Source organism: Corvus moneduloides, chromosome 1, assembly GCF_009650955.1.
Source record: "Corvus moneduloides isolate bCorMon1 chromosome 1, bCorMon1.pri, whole genome shotgun sequence".
Classification (NCBI taxonomy): Eukaryota; Metazoa; Chordata; class Aves; order Passeriformes; family Corvidae; genus Corvus; species Corvus moneduloides.
Genome location: NC_045476.1, coordinates 123,845,020 through 123,863,518, shown reverse-complemented (window position 1 = coordinate 123,863,518; position 18,499 = coordinate 123,845,020). Strand labels below are relative to the sequence as shown.

At 41.4% G+C, this 18,499-nt stretch overlaps 1 protein-coding gene across 2 annotated transcripts in view; it reads left to right on the top strand.

The window, feature by feature from the left end:
- The window catches only part of PLAG1 (PLAG1 zinc finger), a 51,912-nt gene extending 40,540 nt beyond the window's left edge, over positions 1–11,372 (top strand). Inside the window, exons 2-4 of one of the 2 annotated variants that reach the window (XM_032125843.1) lie at positions 323–422; positions 4,233–4,591; positions 5,176–11,372. In XM_032125843.1, coding sequence (XP_031981734.1) covers positions 4,350–4,591; positions 5,176–6,439 — 1,506 coding nt within the window. In that variant the 5' untranslated portion in view covers positions 323–422; positions 4,233–4,349 and the 3' untranslated portion in view covers positions 6,440–11,372. The remainder of the gene's footprint in view (positions 1–322; positions 423–4,232; positions 4,592–5,175) is intronic. The other variant, XM_032125851.1, reaches the window with a different exon arrangement.
- The last annotated feature ends 7,127 nt before the right edge of the window (positions 11,373–18,499 follow it).

The window sequence follows — 18,499 nt, the reverse complement described above, 5'->3', positions numbered from 1 at the left end:
GTCTGTGGATTTTTTTTTTAACTTTATGAAAATTCCTTTGCTTTTGTCTAATTTTATCTCTTTATGTGTCACTGTCCAGCATAGCATTAGTTGAAATTATGTAAGTATACTGCAAATTGAAGTGCGTAATTGCTACTGATAACGCAAGAATGATTCCTACAGTTTAAAATTAACAGTATATAATGTTCTGTGCATGGGTTGGATCTGTTCCTTTTAACTTCTCCTTTCCGATTCTTTCCAATCCCTGGTCTTGCCGCATCACAGCCTTTATGAATGTCCTGGTTTCGCTGGAGTCTAGTCCATTGTTCCTTTTGTTTTTCAGACCAGTAAAAATGGGAAGTACTGGATTCTGGTTTCCTCCAAGAAGAGTCAGCGGAACTGGTTAAGACCAAAATCTGAGGACTTTAGTGGGCAAACATCAGGTGTGCATTGAACAGAGGCTGCTTTAATCCTGCTTTAAGTATATGCTTCTTTAAAAATAGTATTATATATAAGCTTTTGTGTAATGTGTTATATTTGATACTGCATATAATCATTCATCCTGCAGTTGTGAAAGCACCAGTAAGAATGTGGATTTTAAGTGATAATATGTTGAGACACAAGCAGGCAATATTACTCATAAAATTCTTTCAGCTGGTCTTTGGAAAATTTAATATTTGAGGATCAGTGGTTTTTTTAAGTTTTATCTCCATTGCTCAGTCTATATATCCACACCCAAAAAAGGAAAAAAAGTGGTTATTTGCTATTCAGAGATCAATACAGACGTTCTTAATTGCCTCACCTATTGAGAAATGGTACTGAGATAATAGTGCACATGTGTTTTTTAATAAAATTGAGATTGGATCCACACTATATTTATTCTAATGATGCATTTTTAAGGACACTTAAACACAGTTCAAAGTCAGCTTAATTAGTTTGATCATAGAGGAACAAAACCCAAATTCTTCGTCCCTGTGAATGTTCTGACTGGTATAGCAGCTAGGTTACCTGAAGTTTTCGGAAGGTAACAGTAATGTTATATTGGCCTGAATATAGGATGGCCTCCAGCCTGAGGTGTGATTTTGCACTGAGAAAAGGAGTGAGGAGTTGTCAGATGTTAATTTAACAGTTAAGCTTAATAGGCTGTTTCACAACAAACGCTGCTTCTGACATCACCTCAGACTCTGCAGAGCACCCTCTTGCATGGCCTAATATCCTGCATCTCCCCAGCCTGATGCGCATTCAGTTCCTTCCCACCCACCCCAGTGTTACCAGTTCACCCCTATGCTCATGTCCTTAGACATTCCCAACACCTATGCAGCACTCCCTGAGCCTCCCTGGCCCCATAGCCCCATCCTGGTTCTGTCCACTCTCCCTCCCTGTGGCAGCTCATCCTCCTTCCCTGTCTTTCCTGCCGTCCCTGCTTCCATTGTCACTGTCTGGGCACAGAGTCCACTTGCTGCTGAGCTCTGGACCCAGCATGGTCAAAGCAGCCCCAGTCCTGTGCAGCAGCCTGTGGAGGCTGTTCCCTTGCCCTTTCCACTAATCCTGCCTGCCCTGTCTCAGGCTAGGTGTGGATTTTGCAGGGGGCCAGAGGGGCTGGACCCCTTGTACCCCATTGGGGCTCTAATTGCTCTGGCCGCGCAGTGAGGGCTGTGACTGCTGTGCTCTTAGCTCTGTGTGGTGGGTCTCATGCATGTGTGGTATGCAAGTAGCCTGTGTAAGTGTAGATCAGGTTGGATTTCTTTTCTTCCCCCTGAACTACATTTGTCAGGAGAGATTAGACTTAAACAAAATTTCATTCTACATTCAGGCCAATATTCATTGAAGACCAGTGTGTTCATTAACAGAAGAGCAAAATTAATTGTATTACCAGATTCTGATTAGAGGTTATATTGAAAAAAAAATCTTTCAATCCACAGATATGTCACAGCTTTGATGTGAATCAGACCCTCCTTTTGATTACATTGGTGGCTTAATTGAAGTCTGTGGAACTGGTCTTCATTTACTTTTATTGAAGAAAATTATTGCTCCTAGGTCTCCAAATAACTGTTCCTTATGAACTAGAATTAGTGAACTAGATTGTCGATTATGAGACAGAAAATAAAATTAAGCTGATACTTTGAAGACCTGTGCATTTTCCCACTCATGGAACTGATGTCTCCAGGCTTCATCCCACGAGTGGGAATGAGTTTGAGAGAAATCTGAAATCAGAAGAGTCCTTAAAGAAACGCCTTTTCTGTCACTGGGTATCTTTAAAAGAAGTTAGTGTTTCCTTATGAAATTTAAGGGAATAAAGGTGGTCTTACAAAACTGCTCGTTTAAAGAAGGTAGCATAGTTTAGCCTGTCATTCTTCAGGGTTGAAAGGAAGCAGATTTCCATCTTGGTGTGCCAGTACTTCTCTCCTCTGCTAAAGACAAGGGAAAAGTTATGGGGAGGAGGGAGGAAAAGACTTAGACAAAGACATATTCTGTGTACATATTCCAAATGAAGATCTCAGTCTGAGGATTTCTTAAAATGCAGACATTAAAGAGGCACTTCCCGTTCTTCCTCTCCCTGCTTCTCCTGTCCTTCCATGCATTGAGGAAAACACAGGCTCTCCTTCCTTCTCGCTTTTTTCCAGGACCACGCTGGGGCATTTGCAAGGACCGTGTAGTTTTCCCCCCAGCACACCCGGGCGGTGCTCTCTGCTCCTCTCCAGAGCAGTTGGCTCCCTCCGTCTCTGCTGAGCCTCAGCAGGGCTGAGAGGACAGCTAAGGCCAGGCCTCGGCTCCCTCCCAGCTACCCGGCCTCCCTCACTGCCAGCAGGGAAGAGCCCGGTTTGTTTTCCGGGGAGGTGGAGCTGGGCTGGAGCAGCTGCAGCTGGTGGTGCCTGCCCGGCTCCAGCTGCCCAGCTCCACCTGTTCCCAGCAGCTGCCGGCTCCCCCGGCCCTGCTGCCGGGCCGTGGCGCTGCCCGGATGCCGAGCCCTGGCCCGGCCACTGCCGGCCCCGGTGCCGCCCGGCCCGGCCCAGCCGCCTCTTGCGCAGCTGCGCCGGCAGAGACCGGAGGGGGACAGCAGCTGCCAGCCACGGACACCTGGGCTGGAGGTGGCTGATGGCACTTTCAAGGGAGAAAGGGTAAATTTTGGGGCGTTCCAGCCCTCTCAAATGCTTGCATTGAGTGCTGTCCTGCTTCCTCCTTGTCCCCTCTGCTGCAGAGTTCACGCTCCACCCTTCCCACAACGGGTAGCACAGGATTTTGGTATCTGTAGTAGCAGTTGTGCTCCAAGGATGAAGCAAAGCTGTCAGCACCTCCTGACAAAGGAGGGCTGTTGAGTGCCCTGTGATGGCAGGTGCCCAGTTGCCACTATATGATACCAGATGGACGAATTTAAGTTGCTCACCCACAAGTCAGGACACAAGGATCACGTCATGCACCTCCTGACAAGCCTCCATGTTAGTTCACATTTTGCTATGCCACAGGGGCAGGACTAGGAGCCTCCATCCTGAGCTAGCCTGAGTCTGAATGCTTACAGCCCTCGTGTCTCACAGGATAGCATAAGGAGGGTGGGGTCTCCAGCACTGGGCTGATAAAACCTTGATCTATCTAATCTATCCCTAATCCATGGGACTTCTGTCATTCATAGATCAAGTCTCTGTTAGCAGAGGGTGAGTTTACAGGAGAATTTCACATGGTGTTAGGCGTCATTGGCAGTGCATGCATTTCGCTAGAGTAGCTGCGTAGACGTGCAGTAATCACAGGGAAGGAGGTACATGCGAGAGGGAACACGAGCTTTGCCCTCCATACTGTCAGCATGGGTACTGCCGCGTGTGGTGCAGGTTTTCAAACATTTTGAGGCTTACAGACTTTCACTTTGATAGTTGTGTGCGTGCATGCATGCGTGCATGTGTGCGTGGGGGTGTCCGTGCAAACACCACAGGTGCGGCTGTAATTCCTTTGAAATCTGAAGCTGCCAAAAGGTGCCATCTTTGCCTGATGCCTCCCTTAATCTGACAGAAACTCTGCTGTTCTCCATCAGTGCTTGAGGGGAAGGTTGTGAGGTGTGATTTCAGGGCATATGTGGATCTGTTCATCCTGAGCAATGCGTTTTAAGAGTTTCAGCAAATAGTATAAAGAAACCTGTAGGTATTACATTAGACCAGCTGAACCTAACTTTATTTTTAAGTTTTATTCAGAAGCATCACATAGCAAGTAAACTTCAAAATCTAAGTTTAGTTACAAACTAGTTGTTTCTTATTTTTTTTTTCCAGTCCCCTTTTGCTTTCTTTTACGACCACATGAAACTTGAGAAGCCATCTAAAGCTAAATCATTTAGTGGAGTTGGGCAATTCCCAAGTGTCCAACAAGAAGGCCTGGTTTAGGCTGCGATGGCCACTGTCATTCCTGGTGATTTGTCAGAAGTAAGAGATACCCAGAAAGTCCCTTCAGGGAAACGTAAGCGTGGTGAAACCAAACCAAGAAAAAACTTTCCTTGCCAACTGTGTGACAAGGCCTTTAACAGTGTTGAGAAATTAAAGGTTCACTCATACTCTCACACAGGAGAGAGGCCCTACAAGTGCACACAACAAGACTGCACCAAGGCCTTTGTTTCTAAGTACAAATTACTAAGGTATTAAACTCTATTTATCTTTCAGATTATATTATCTATTTTATGTTGGCCGTGTTAAGCCGTGTAAAAGTATATATTTCTGTACGCCTTCAGCTGATTGCAGAGAGGACATGTTAATTAAAGTAGCCATTGGATTGTTTCTAGAATTCTAAATTACCTAAGTTTGCAAGCTAATGTCTTTGATTTTGTTTCTTAATTTGTTTTCTGCTTTTGTTTTCTGTTTGTTTGTTTTTGTTTTGTTTTGTTTTTAATGAGCGTAGAATTTTCATTTGTATAAGGAATTGTCACAAGAGTATGGACTGAAAGTTCTTTGGCTATGGACTTTTACACGAGTACTTTCATACTTGCCCATATACCCCTGTTACAGTAGCTAAAACCCACCAAAACTAAAGTGTCAATTTAAGAGAAATGGCTCGCGTTTTGCTATATTTAAATTTGTCAAACTGTCTTTGTAGTGTCATGCTTTCAGTTAAAAGGTTCTGTTGCAAAGCAGCCGTTAGTGTAGTATTTAGCTGCCATTAAAAAATGAGCACGTGTGTTTTTTGATCAAAATAATTACTTACAGAATATATCTGTGTTTAAAGGCATATGGCTACTCATTCTCCTGAGAAAACCCACAAGTGTAATTATTGTGAGAAAATGTTTCACCGAAAAGATCACCTAAAGAATCACCTACATACACACAATCCCAACAAAGAGGCCTTTAAGTGTGAAGAGTGTGGAAAGAACTACAATACCAAGCTTGGGTTCAAACGTCACCTGGCTTTGCATGCTGCAACAAGTGGTGACCTCACCTGTAAGGTATGTTTGCAGACTTTTGAAAGCACAGGAGTGCTGCTGGAGCACCTAAAAACTCATGCAGGCAAGTCATCGGGTGGAGTGAAGGAGAAAAAGCACCAGTGTGAACACTGTGATCGTCGGTTCTACACCCGAAAGGATGTCCGCAGACACATGGTAGTGCACACTGGAAGAAAGGACTTCCTCTGTCAGTACTGTGCACAGAGATTCGGGCGGAAGGATCACCTCACGCGCCACATGAAGAAAAGTCACAACCAAGAACTTTTGAAGGTCAAAACAGAGCCAATGGACCTTCTAGATCCCTTTACCTGCAACGTTTCTGTGCCTGTTAAGGATGAGCTGCTTCCAGTGATGTCTTTACCTTCCAGTGAACTGACATCAAAGCCATTTACAAACACTTTGCAATTAAATCTCTACAACACTCAGATTCAGTCCATGCAGAGTTCTGCATCTGCGCACCAAATGGTTGCCACATCGTTACCATTGGGAATGCCTTGTCCAATAGATATGGAGTCTGTCCACCCTTCTCACCAGCTATCGTTGAAATATCCGCTCGGTACTACCTCATACGCAATTTCTATGCCTGAAAAGGAACAGCCATTGAAAGGGGAAATTGAAAGTTACTTAATGGAGTTGCAAAGTGGTATGCCTTCTTCATCCCAGGATTCTCAAGCATCTTCATCAAAACTAGGGCTGGATCCACAAGTAGGGCCACTAGATGATGGGTCGGGGGAAGTTTCCCTTTCCAAGGGCTCCGTTCCTATTAGTGAACCTCTAAACGCCCCATCATTGGACTTTTCTCAGCTGTTCAACTTCATACCTGTAAATGGCCCTCCCTATAATCCTTCTGTTTCAGTGGGAAACCTCGGAATGAGTTATACGCAAGAGGAGGCACATTCTTCTATGACTCAACTTCCACCACAAACCCAGGATCCACAAGATCCTAGCAATAGTATAGGTCTTGGGTCTCTGCACTCATTGTCAGCAGCTTTCACAAGCAGTCTAAGCACAACCACCACCCTACCACGATTTCATCAAGCTTTCCAATAGGATGTACAAAGCTGGCTTGTTAACTGTCTATTTGTAGAAATGCCTTAGGTGACCATTTTTAACTTAGTGCCTACTATAAGACATTATAAATTCTCTGCTTTTGTACAGTACCAATCTCATGAAGCCAGTAAGAAATTTAAATTAACTTTTTAAAAATGTTTTGAAAGTGTTTATTCTCAGCTGTGTTTACTTTGGTTTCTTGTTTTTTTTAAACAGTCTCATGGTATTGTTTTCATTTTCACTGCCAATTTACACATTTAAAATGTTCAGTAGAAAGTCCTCCCAAGCAAACTGACAACATTCATCCCGTTTTTAAAACCTTTTCAACCATACCAGCTATTCCGTTTCATTGATGTCAGTGGTAGAACTGCCATTTTAACCTTTTAATATATTTTACTATTTACAATAATCCATTTAAGGTATGTATCACAAAGATTCCTGAGATTTGGGAAAAAAATTCTCCAGTCCGTTTCCAAACAAATCCTCTTCCCAAATGGTGACACATCTGACCTGTTCTATAATGACAAATCTAAATTTTTAAAATAAATATAGAATTCAGATATTTCTGAAAACTTGTGTGTGTATATGTAGAAGTCCATATATACACATGTACATATATATAGCATTTTGACTTGTATTGAAGTCATGATAAAAGTTGTTAAGAGTTTTGCCATTTTCTGGCTTAAATTTTGGTGGCCTGTTATGGAAACAGAAGAAAAAAAATTAGTTTAATTCTCTAAAATTAGGGCTGAACAGAATTTCGACAGAGAATCTCTGCTTGCCTAAATGACAGATGTTTCAAGTTGAATTTGGAACTGTGTTGTTGTGCTTTTGTGACTCTGGTATAGGGAAACAGGCAAAATTAATGGCTGATCTTGAAATATAAAAGTGTCGTAATGTAGTAATGCAGAATATTTTGTCGCAGTTTTTGTTTTAATTCTTAACTTGCTGTTTTTTCTCTTTAGTAGCATAGAAAGAGTACTGCATAGGAACCTTCCAGCAGTGTATTCACATTTGTAGGCATCAGTCTTCCTGTTGCCACTGCCAAAGGGTGGATCAAGTCCAGCCAGAAAGTGTGTACCTTTTTTCAGTTCAAAACTAGTGTGCAGTCAGAAAGTGAATGTAAATTTGCAACTACCAGTTTGTTTTGTTTTGTTTTGTTTTTATTGGAGTGATCTTTTCAGTTGTGTTACATGGTGTGTTCTGTCCTCCTAAGCAACAAGTTAGATGTTAATCACACTTTCTACACCTGGGTACTTGGTTAGGGACTTTTTGCCCATTGCCAAGATTTAAAGACAGGACTCTTAGGAGTGAAGTAAAAGCATATTGCTTACACCACTTTTACCTAATGCAATATATTCTATTCCCCAACCCCTAATAACCAAAAGAGGAAAAAAAAAACCTAAAAAAACAACCAACCCTGTGATGCATAAAAGCAAACTAGAGTTGCTGTAATTCAACAATAACATTATTTTCCTTGTCATTTTTGTACAAGGAATTAAAAAATGGAAATCAAGTACATGAGTATCTCTCAAACCATATTGAGGATTCATAGAAGGTTTTAAGTGGTTAAACTAAATATACTTCACAGAAACAAAAGTTGCTCCCATTTAAGGAGCTCATGCTCCAGATGTTTTATCAGTAGCTCCTACTGTTTTTTTTTAATTCTAGGAGCAATATGCAGGTGTAGTTCTACTATTTTATACGTATGTGTATTTAAATTTTATTACTGAAAGATAACATTTTTATAAATGTGTTTGTGTTCCAAAGGCATTAAAATAAGTATGTATTAATAAGGAAATTACCTTTTGAAATTCTGCAAACTACTCCTAGATTTTGGGTTTAGGAGCACATTATCTCAAAGTGGGCATTTAGCTCTGCTTCACGACTGCTTCCCCTGGTTTCTGTGAAACAGATTGCTCACTTGCTTACATCTTTAGTTGAATGATTTGTTCAATATTGCTTTTTTTCTCTTCACCTTCCTAAAGGAAAGAAAAATACAGGTGAACAGAGCACAAGCTGAATGCAACCAAATGTAACTCTAGTTTAAATGAGCAACCATAACGCATCTAAGAAACATTTGGGTTTATTCTCAATCCTTTTAATCAATCTGAGATGAAGATAAATGGACTTAATTCCTCCAGTGGGTTATGTCCCACATGGAGCCGAGCATCCACAACTCTCCCTGCAGCAGAGGAAAGCTGCGAGTGCTTGGCATCCTGCAGCTGGCCCAGCAGTGTGGCCGGGCAGCACTGCCCTCCCTGGGCAGCCCTTGGCACACCAATTTCCAGTCTGTAGCCACTTTTTATGAGCCCCAGCTGCCGAAAGACTTCATAGAAAGCAAAACCCACAGACGCTTTGCCAATGCCCATTTCTTAGTGCGTAGCCAGAACCCTTACTTACTTTGTTAGTGCCTTAGCTTCCTGAAAAGGGATTGACATTTCACTTGGAGTTAGATGTACATTTCACTTGAGAAATAGAGACCTCAGACAAGATATTGAACCTCATTCAGTCAGAGTTTCAGGGGGTGGCCACACCCAGTGTGTTTGCAGCTAAACTAGGACGTAGGGTAACATGGAAGCAGACTGACCCTTTAAGCAATACCAACACCACCAGAGTGCTTTTGAGCATCACTTAGGCAGAGTCAATATTGGTCACTACTAAACCATCAGTTTTTAAACCCGGTTTTCTTGATTTCCCATGGATTCTTGGCGGGAGGGGGGAGGGCTGGCTGATCATGCACCACTCTTTGTGCAACTTCTAAACTTCTAGTAAGGTTGTTTTGTTGTTGGGGTTTTTTTTTAAATATATATATTTTTGTGTACTTGTTGCTTGTGCTTTATTTAGTAGAAAATTGTGGAATAGAGTGATTTATTGTTAATTTGGCAGTAGCGGTTTTTAAAAACCATATACTGACTGAAACATGAGCCAGAGCTGATTGCTTTATTAAGCTAATAATGAATGTTAAGAGTACATATTTTCAGGATCATTTGCCTAGTGAGCTAAACTTGTATTATAGGCCAATATTTTTTAAAATAAAGCTTGGTCAACCTCTATGTTACACATATTACAAGATATAGCACTTTCAAAAAGAAAACCTAAACCTTTTAAGAAAATTTCTTACAGGTTATGCTTTTTATTATAAAACCTTTTATTATAATTTGTTTCAAGTGCCATTAGATTACATATATGTAGGCCTTTGGTATAATGCTTTGTGTACAAAATGGTAGACATTGTAATTTTAAACAGGTACATTTTTACAGTGTTTTCTTATCAATTTGCTATATTGCACAGAACCAGTGTGTCTTTCTTAAGGGTTTTACAATGGTTTTTACTAGGTTTACATGTTTCGAACTACACTGTCTTCTACCGCCATTTTGAATACCAGTCAAAAACAATTAGGAGTTTGTCCTTACCGTTTGCAAACTGTGTCCTCTGGAGTTCTTGATGGTAAACTTTGTCAAAAATATTTAACATGCAGTATTTGATACAGAATTTTTTTATCATATCCTATCATCGCTATGCTGCTGTCTGAAGTTAACTTAGGGCCTGATCCTGCATCTGTAAATGTTGAGGGGATCCTGCATCCTTTGTTATGTCTGTCTCATACACTGGTTTAGCAGCTTCTCCTGTATTCTTCTCAGTCTATAGATAAACCTCTGAAATATATGTACTTATCTGGTATGTAGTAAACCATTATAGGCTTAGCTGCCCATCCTGCTTCCCCCCAGTGTACAGTTTAAACCGCAGCTTACTTAGCATCATGCTCAACTTACAAGGAATGCCACAGTAGTTCAAAATGTGTTTGGGTAGTCCCAAAGCTTTTATGCAATAAAAGTGTCTTACTTTTGTTGGAAGGCAGTGTCTTTTGATAACAGTTATCTAGCCCTGGAAGTGACACAGAACTATTGCTAATCATATGTAAACACTTTTCAGTATAAGCTTCAGTGGTACAGTTGAACCAGAGTGAATGTTTATCTCCTCAGAAACACTCCTGCAATATTGTTATATTGGATCATGCTGCTAATGTAACTTGGGATACAACTCCTCTCATGGTGCTACAAACCTCCCTGTCTCATTCAGATGTATTTTTACCCATAGAAAAAAAAGGACTATACTAGACCTATAGTTGTATGATATATTTTTATACTGTGACTTAATTTGTCATTAATGAACTTTGTGCAACACCACAATGTATTCATATGCACTTGCAAAAGTAATATTTTGGACATGCAAATTTAAACGCTGACAAGCCCAGCTCACAAAAATAGGTGACTGCTAGTTAATGTTAAATGTGGGCTTTTTATATGGTGTGGAGTGAAGAACATACTATATGTTACTAAAAGCCTTAGAAAAAAACTGGGAAGAGTATATTGGGGAATGATGACACACCCAAACCTGACTCGGATTGCTGAAATTATATTTTTAGCTAGTGAAAAAATTGTTTGGACTTGTATGCTAAAATGTTTTTAATGATAAAAGTTTTGAGTCAAAAAAAGTAGAGAAAAAAAAAATGAACACAGACAACCCTGCATTCCAGACTGAATTTGTATACGTTTCTTGCATTTAAAATTTGCTATCCTGTGATATGGGAAATTGAGTTGCTTATCATGTATATGTACTTTAAAATGTATTCACAAACTACTGTTGTATTTGTATAAAATATAGACAAAAAGATTGCATATATATTTTTGTGTATAAGCTCTGTAAAATAGCAATCACATTATGAAGCTGCAGCAGAACTTCATTTTAAACATTCACATCCAAAGAAACAGACTATTTATTATCCACATACCCTGATTATAAAATATACCTTGCTGCTATTAAACAATAGTGCTGCAGCTTCTTGTGGCCTACAGTGTTATGTTTGCTGTACAAAAATATGTGAACTCCACAAAATATATCAATAAAATTACAGAATGGTTTTAGTTAATGAATAACTTATGCCTGGCATTTCAATAGATGATCTTGATCTGCATGTTTGGGATTGCAATAAGTAATTGCAGAGTACATCCAGTTTTGCTGGGTGTAGTTTGCAAAGGTATAATTGTCTTTCTAATTTATGACTGGTAAAATGTCAGTTTTTCAGAAAATCTTAAGGCATAAATATCTGCGTTTCATGATTTCACCAAGGAACAAATGGGATGATGCTACTGTGTCTGTGGCCAGACAGATCTGAACTGAAGGAAGCAATTGAGTTTGCCATCAAATTGCACTTTGAAATGCTGTGAGTCACTGGAAGGTGAGTATGGGGTATCCATAGTGGGACCATTCCTTTGGGAGACATAGGTGAGTGATTCTCCATCATTTCAGATTAATGCAAGTCTATAACATCGATGGTTATAGTTTGCAGGACAAACTTTAAGGGCATGGCATGTGCTAGACACAGGATATGGGTTGTCTCTCTGCAGTATTTCCAGAGGAAACTCAGTTGCTTTGATCCCATAGATGTCCGTGTGCCCGTAGCACTGGTTTCTGAAGAAGCCGGACTCTAATGCTTGGGGAAGAGTTGCCGCGCAGCCAGCTGAGCAGCCTGCACACGACTGCAGAAAGTTACCTCTCTGCTCATTCCACGCAGTTGTTCCCTTGCATAGACTGTTTGCCAGGAAAGTAAAAGACTAGCATTTCACATTTCATTGCTTTTTGGAACATACTTTGTTAACATCTTTAGCACTGTCTGTGTTTCCCTGCTTTTGAGTTCCTCTCTTTTCCAAGTTTTGGCTTTTTAGGTTCCTTGCTGTAACCCAGCTGGAGAGAAATGATTGTTAGAGAGAGTTGTTGGCTTTCACCTTCTCAGCATGCAGACATCTTTGCTTTCTTGTGATCCGTACCCCTTTCCTCTGAGCTGACTTACCACTTCTGTGCCACAGGTTTCTAACTTGTTTGAGAGGGTTGGCGTTGTTATATTGAGAGTCAAAAGCTCAACAGATGCTCTACGATATGAAATACCCTGCAAAACGATTTGTAACCACCCACAAACACATACCCCACACACACCCCCTCAAGAGAAAACCACCCATTCATTGTGTTGCTGTCCTAGTTGGTCTCACCCACCATTACTGATTCAATGTGTCCTCCTTCCAAGCAGATACCCTCTCAAAATTCCATCAGTCTCTGCAATAATTGGAATGTGATTGCACAGATGACATCTGCATTTTATCCAGAGATCTCTTGGTGCATTCTCTCCAGAGTTTCCTTGTTAAATTCAGAGCCACGACATCTTCCTTCCTCTCTCTCCTCTTTCCAAAACTTGAATAAGAAAGTGCAGAAAATGGTTCTGTAGTATCCTCTCTACCTGGTCTCACTGTCTTCCAGGAGTGGAAGAGGAAGGCTGTTCTGGTTTTCCCCTTCACTCTGCCTTGCTCTTTACACCTTCTTTTCCTTTCCATACAAGCATGCCCTAGGATGAAAAATGTTTTTTGACAGAGAAATCCAGTACTGCAGAGCTACTGCTGGCCAAGAACTGAGCAGCTACATGCTGTTGGCTTCCCTGCTTAGCAAATCAAAACATTGTATTAAATCGGATAGAAATTAAGTTTTCCAAGGTGGCAGCTGCTGTAGTTGGCACAACAAGGATTGGCGATCACGAACCGGCAGCAAGTGGGACAGCAAGATAAACTCTGCTACAAAATTTAGTCTGTACTTAATAGTTTGAGAAGTATATTGGAAGATTAACTGGTGCTTATCAGTGTGAGCTAGGGCCTTTAGCAAATAAACAGCAACACTGTATTTCTGTTTTGAACAACACTGGAGATAATGGTGTTGAAAATGACAGACCTCAGCCCTAGTGTGAAGTTTCAAGTTCCTGCTCATGTGCTAAATCCCAGGTAATTCAGTATGAACTTTCTCTACTCCTAATAAAGGTGTAACAGGTTGCCTGGTATTTTTATTTTTCCATAATTTTATTAATTAATTTATTTATTGTAATGGTCTGCATGTCCTCAAGAAATGAACATTTTCAGAGAAATAAGTATTTGTAAAAAATACAACAATTCTGTTCTTCATTGTCATCACTCAGCCTTGTCTCTTTTGAGGATATTTGTATCAAGATCACCAGCTACAAAGCTAGTTTGCCTCAGAGGAGACTGAAGAGACATCAGCTGTCAGCTGAGCACTCTGAAAAGAGGCATATGGTAATGTCTGCTGTGGCTGAGCTGGAAATAATTTGAATTGATCCCTTGATAGTTTACCCGTGGGGCTGATTCTCACTGTTGGCTGAACTGCCATGTACAAAGAATGGTTTAGTGTCATTTTCATATAAATCAGTTCTCTGTTTGATGTGTGTTAAGTGGTGCAGAGAACCTGAATAGTCAGAGTTTCTAAAAATCAGTATATTGCTTAAACTCTGGTGAATGTATGTGTGCACGTGTATGTATGTATGTATGCATGGGAAAGTAATCTAAACTGGAAAAGTTGATAAATTAGTTTGGGGCTTTTCTTCATTTTGGTTTCCTCCAAAATGTTTAAGTCTAAAGTGAATCATATTGTTTGTTAAGGTATTCCTTAGTTAACACAGCATGTGGTTTCCCAGGCAAGCTGGAAGAGCTTCCTCCAATTACTTGATTAATCTATGAGAGACAGCAGTTTATCTGAAGGGTGCACAGACTCCAGCAAGGAAGGTGTTTGTCAGCTGGCCTTGTGTACTCCTAGATACAATTTCAGCAGAAAAGTTCTATAGGCTGTGCCTCTGAAATTAGGCTCAACTCTGGCTTACTGGCTTTTGTGGTAGGTTGTTACACACATGGTCATGGGTAAATCCTTAAAGTTCCCTCACAAGCACTTATACTGCAAATAAAAATAAAATACAGGCTTTGTATGGTTTAGGGGCATGCCATAAGTGAGCAACATCTGAGCTGTAACATAAGACTATCAAATATCAAACATTCATGACAAATAAACACAGACTAAATTCCCAAACTTTCTGAAGTCTACCCTCACCTGAAAATTGTCTCCTTTTATTTTGTCAGTGTTTGGCTCCTTATGCCAATAAAGTATTACAGGGTTGCCCCATGGTTTATATGCTGTATTCAGCTTAGGCTAAATTCAGAAGTATTTTTACAAGAAGTTTCTGGTTACTCACTGAAAGCCTTGCAACAATGTACTTTAACTGTATGGCCCATTTTAATGTCAGGCTTAAAACCCTTTAACTTAAGGCAACCCCTGAGAATTTGCAGTGCCCCACCAGAGTACCCAGGCCATCATTTCAGAGCCACCAAATTTAGCTGATTCTCTTGCCTCTTCCCCTCTGTAACTCTCCAAAGAGGTGGTGTTTGCAGGAAGCCGCCCCATTTGCTATGGCAGGGTATTTAATATACACCACAGAGCTGGGCATGATCTGTGTTAATGGGATTGTGCAAGCTGCTGGGAGAGACTCATGCCTTTGCATCAGTCTAGACATCAGCATTAAATCCATGTACCTGGAAAAGCAGCAGCCCCCCAGCACTAGACTTAGCACTAACATTACCCCCTGGGTTCTTTGCTGTACGTGATTAGTTTTTCTCATTAAGCATTGAAACTCTTTCCTAGTCCTTAAGCTACAGTCTTAAATTCCACCACTATATTTGGTATCTCCCCATGAGCCAGCAAAGTCAGCTTTGCTCCAGGGGCAAGACTGCAAAACCAGTTTTGGACAATTTGGCTGAAAATACTGCATAAGGTACCTGCCATGTGACAGCACCCCACCTGCCGGGATAAGTATCCACCTTTGAATGGCCAGAAAATACTGCTGTGGGTGAGCCTGTATTTTACATTTCATTGTCTTTATCCCTAAGTTTGGATTCTTCTAGCTTGTCACAAGGTGCTCTTTTGAAATGGTGGTATTAATCTACAGCAGCAGGTGTCAGATTGTTTGTTATCCCTAGTCCACCTTGGTCACTGAGACCCCTGTAAGTTAGCTGTGAAACCTCACCTGCCTTCCCAGTGTCTCCAGTTAAAACCTCAGTGTGTTCAGGTAAGGAGAGCCTTTGCTTCATGCTCTTGAACACATGGAGTAACCTTACTGTGAAGGAAAAAAAGTGTCAAACAGCTGTTTGGCAATGTGTGTTTGAAACTTGATCTTATTATTTATAAACTAGGGTTTAACCTTTTAAAATGTTTATTATTATTATGTCTCAGCAGTAAAACAGCATCACAGTTCTTGCAGATGGATTTTTTTTCCTTGCATTTGGGTTTACCTTTCACTGCTTTAATGAGAACTTGCTTGTATTTGTGGTTCCGAGGTGTCATTTTTCTCACCAAAACAGCCAAACTCTGAAACATGAACTGGATTCTTTGCTGGCTTGTGCTTGTAGTAAAAAAAAAAAAAAGTGCTTGATCAGTGGCCTATCTTCAGAGCAAGCCTCTGTAGGGACTGGCTTCAGACAATGCTATCACTGTGCAATTGATCATATCAGAATTCCTTTCAGGCAACTCTGAATATCTTTTGAGGTCTATGAGGTGTGACTGGAAGCAACGCTTGGACTATGAAATGCTGTGCATGAGGAGAGTGTAGGTTCATCATCAAATCCTAAACTGAGATCAGAGGGACTAACACTAAAAGGAGAAAAAAGAAAACTTTTGATTTCAAACGGAGAAGAAAACCTCTCAGAAGTCACTGAGCCACAGGCTAAGGAACTGTCTTGCTTTGAGTAGGACTGTAATTTAAGTACTGAAGAGCTACATTTGGCTCCTTTAGCAAAGTTACAAAGTAACCTACTAGAAACACAATGCTACCTCTGTATTGTAAGGCAGTTCTTAGAAGCCTCTGGACAGCCAAGCCTTCAAGGGATTGTTACATGGCACAGCCACCAAATGTACAAAGAAATAAAGTAATGATTGAGGGGAAGTATATAACTATACACTCCTAAACTCTCTGAAGTCAGTTCCAAATCCCAACCCTGTCCTTCTCCTGTTTTAGACAAAACTGGCTATTAACCACCAGAATGATGCACCCTGATGAAAACAAAGCTGGTGTTTGGTATGTGTCCTGTGTTGTGCTGGGTTACATCCATACCAGCCTTTTAAGGCCCTTGGTATCGGGGCTGATTTCTCCTGTCCAATGACCAAACAAACAGCAGTAGTAACTAACAACAGTGGCAAACAAAGAGTTTCTGTATTCCTGATATGCAAGTGAAATATGAATGGGGAAGTGAGCGAGATTCTGTACTCCTTCTCATCCAGAAGCACAGATTAGGTTGGGCAGCTGGTGCAGCATTGGATGCACAGGTATGTTTTACTTGCACAAATACAACACACAAGCTTGGAACAAACCCATTGCTGCTTGCAGTTTATTGTAGCTGTGACATATTGCAGCCCACGGGACACAGACTGTGCTTCCCTCCTATCATTGTCCCAAGTTCCTATTGCATTCTGTGCTGATGACTTCTGGCTCCTACAGCTTCCTTTTCCCTCATGGAAAAGGCAGTGCAATGGGAACAGTGTGGTTGGAGGCTGCTGAGGGTTGTTCTGGGGAAGGGTGGCCGGGAGGCAAGGGGCAGCTTGTCCCCAGCAGCCCTGCTCTCCTCTGCAGGTGGCTCCCCAGCCTCACCAGGGACCTACCCCAGCCTGCAGTAATGCCAGAGCTAAACAGGGCTGTGAAACTTAGCAAGGATGTCCTACAGTGATTGTGGCTGCTGGGAAGTCACTGGGCCAAATCACCAATGGATTACAGGAAAATAATATTTATTAAGAGTAAAAGCCTGCTTGAATTTAAATCTGATTTAATCTTGTTCACTTCGAAAGACTCTGGACGTTCTCTTGCTTTGGTCTTCAGCAGTAAGCTTGAGGCAGAACACTAAGTTACATTGAGGCACTTTAGATCCCAAAGAATGCCCCTCTTCCTGTTCAGAAATTTCAGTGTATTCCCCAAGAACAATATAACAATGTCTACCTTGGCAAGGCAAAAGAAAAAGGTTTCTGACAGAAAAGGGCAACAAGAAAATTACCTGAAAAGGTAACAAAAGGACAACTGACAGAAGTGGACATGGAGTTTGGAAATAATGATATGGAATGTCTGATATATCCTTTTGAATGAGACTTCAATCAAAGAAATTTGGAAGCAGCTGTAATCCTGTCTGTTTCATGAGCATAGATTTTGCTGCTGTTTATAGCATTCACAAACATCAGATGTGCTGCTGTAGTTGTCAGCTTAACAGGTCCGCTCTCAGTCTCTTCATCCACACATCTTTCTACCTATGCCTCTCCACACCCAGCTTTGCCTTTGAACTTCACTGCCACCCTAACCTGGTGAAAATGGCTTGGAGAATTCAGAGCAGAAATGTCTTTCTGGTGCTTTTATATGCTGTATGGCACAGAAGCCCACCGAAGAATTGGAGCCCTAAAGAGCTCTTAGAAAACAGGCATAAAGATCTTTTTGCTCTCCCATGTAGCTTCTTCCGCTTTCTGCAGCTTTTAATTTCCATCACATCTCACCTGCCTAGAAGACGTTCTCTGCAAATATTGGAAATGAAGACTTCTATGTACAAGCATAAAATTGTAGTGCTGCTCAAGAAAGGAAAGTAAATACCTGCTGTCTCCATTGCTTATTTCACTGCGTATTTAAAACTACACTAAAGACCTTCTGGTCCTCCCCCCACCCCCAGAACATCCCTGTGTAACTGATGGTGAGCCGAAGCAGGGGTAGTAATGGGATATTACTCGGCTGGCTCGTGCTGTACAACGGAGAGGTCACAGGGCGCGGCAGCACCTGGGGGTCCAGGGCCTCTTGCACTGCCAGAGTCCCTTCTGGGAGGGGCCAGGAAGGAGGAGCCTTGTGTTGCCAGGCGGTCCCATCTGCAGGAACTGTCCCACCCACGGCCACTGCGCGGTCTCCTGGCATCCCTTAGCCTTTGCGCCCTCACTTGTTAACAACTCCTCTTAGCGCCTATTTATCGAGATCTTCCCCAACATGTCTGTTTGACACTGCCAGGTGAGAACCCAAACTCTCCATTCTCATTCATCTGTGGTCCAAGTTTGCTTCCCTGTGAATTGCTGTGGCAAATTTCTCTTGATAAATCTCAGTTCTGGGGAAGATCTCCATCACTGATTCACTACAGAGTGATGTCTTTGAGACCCTCTGGTCGA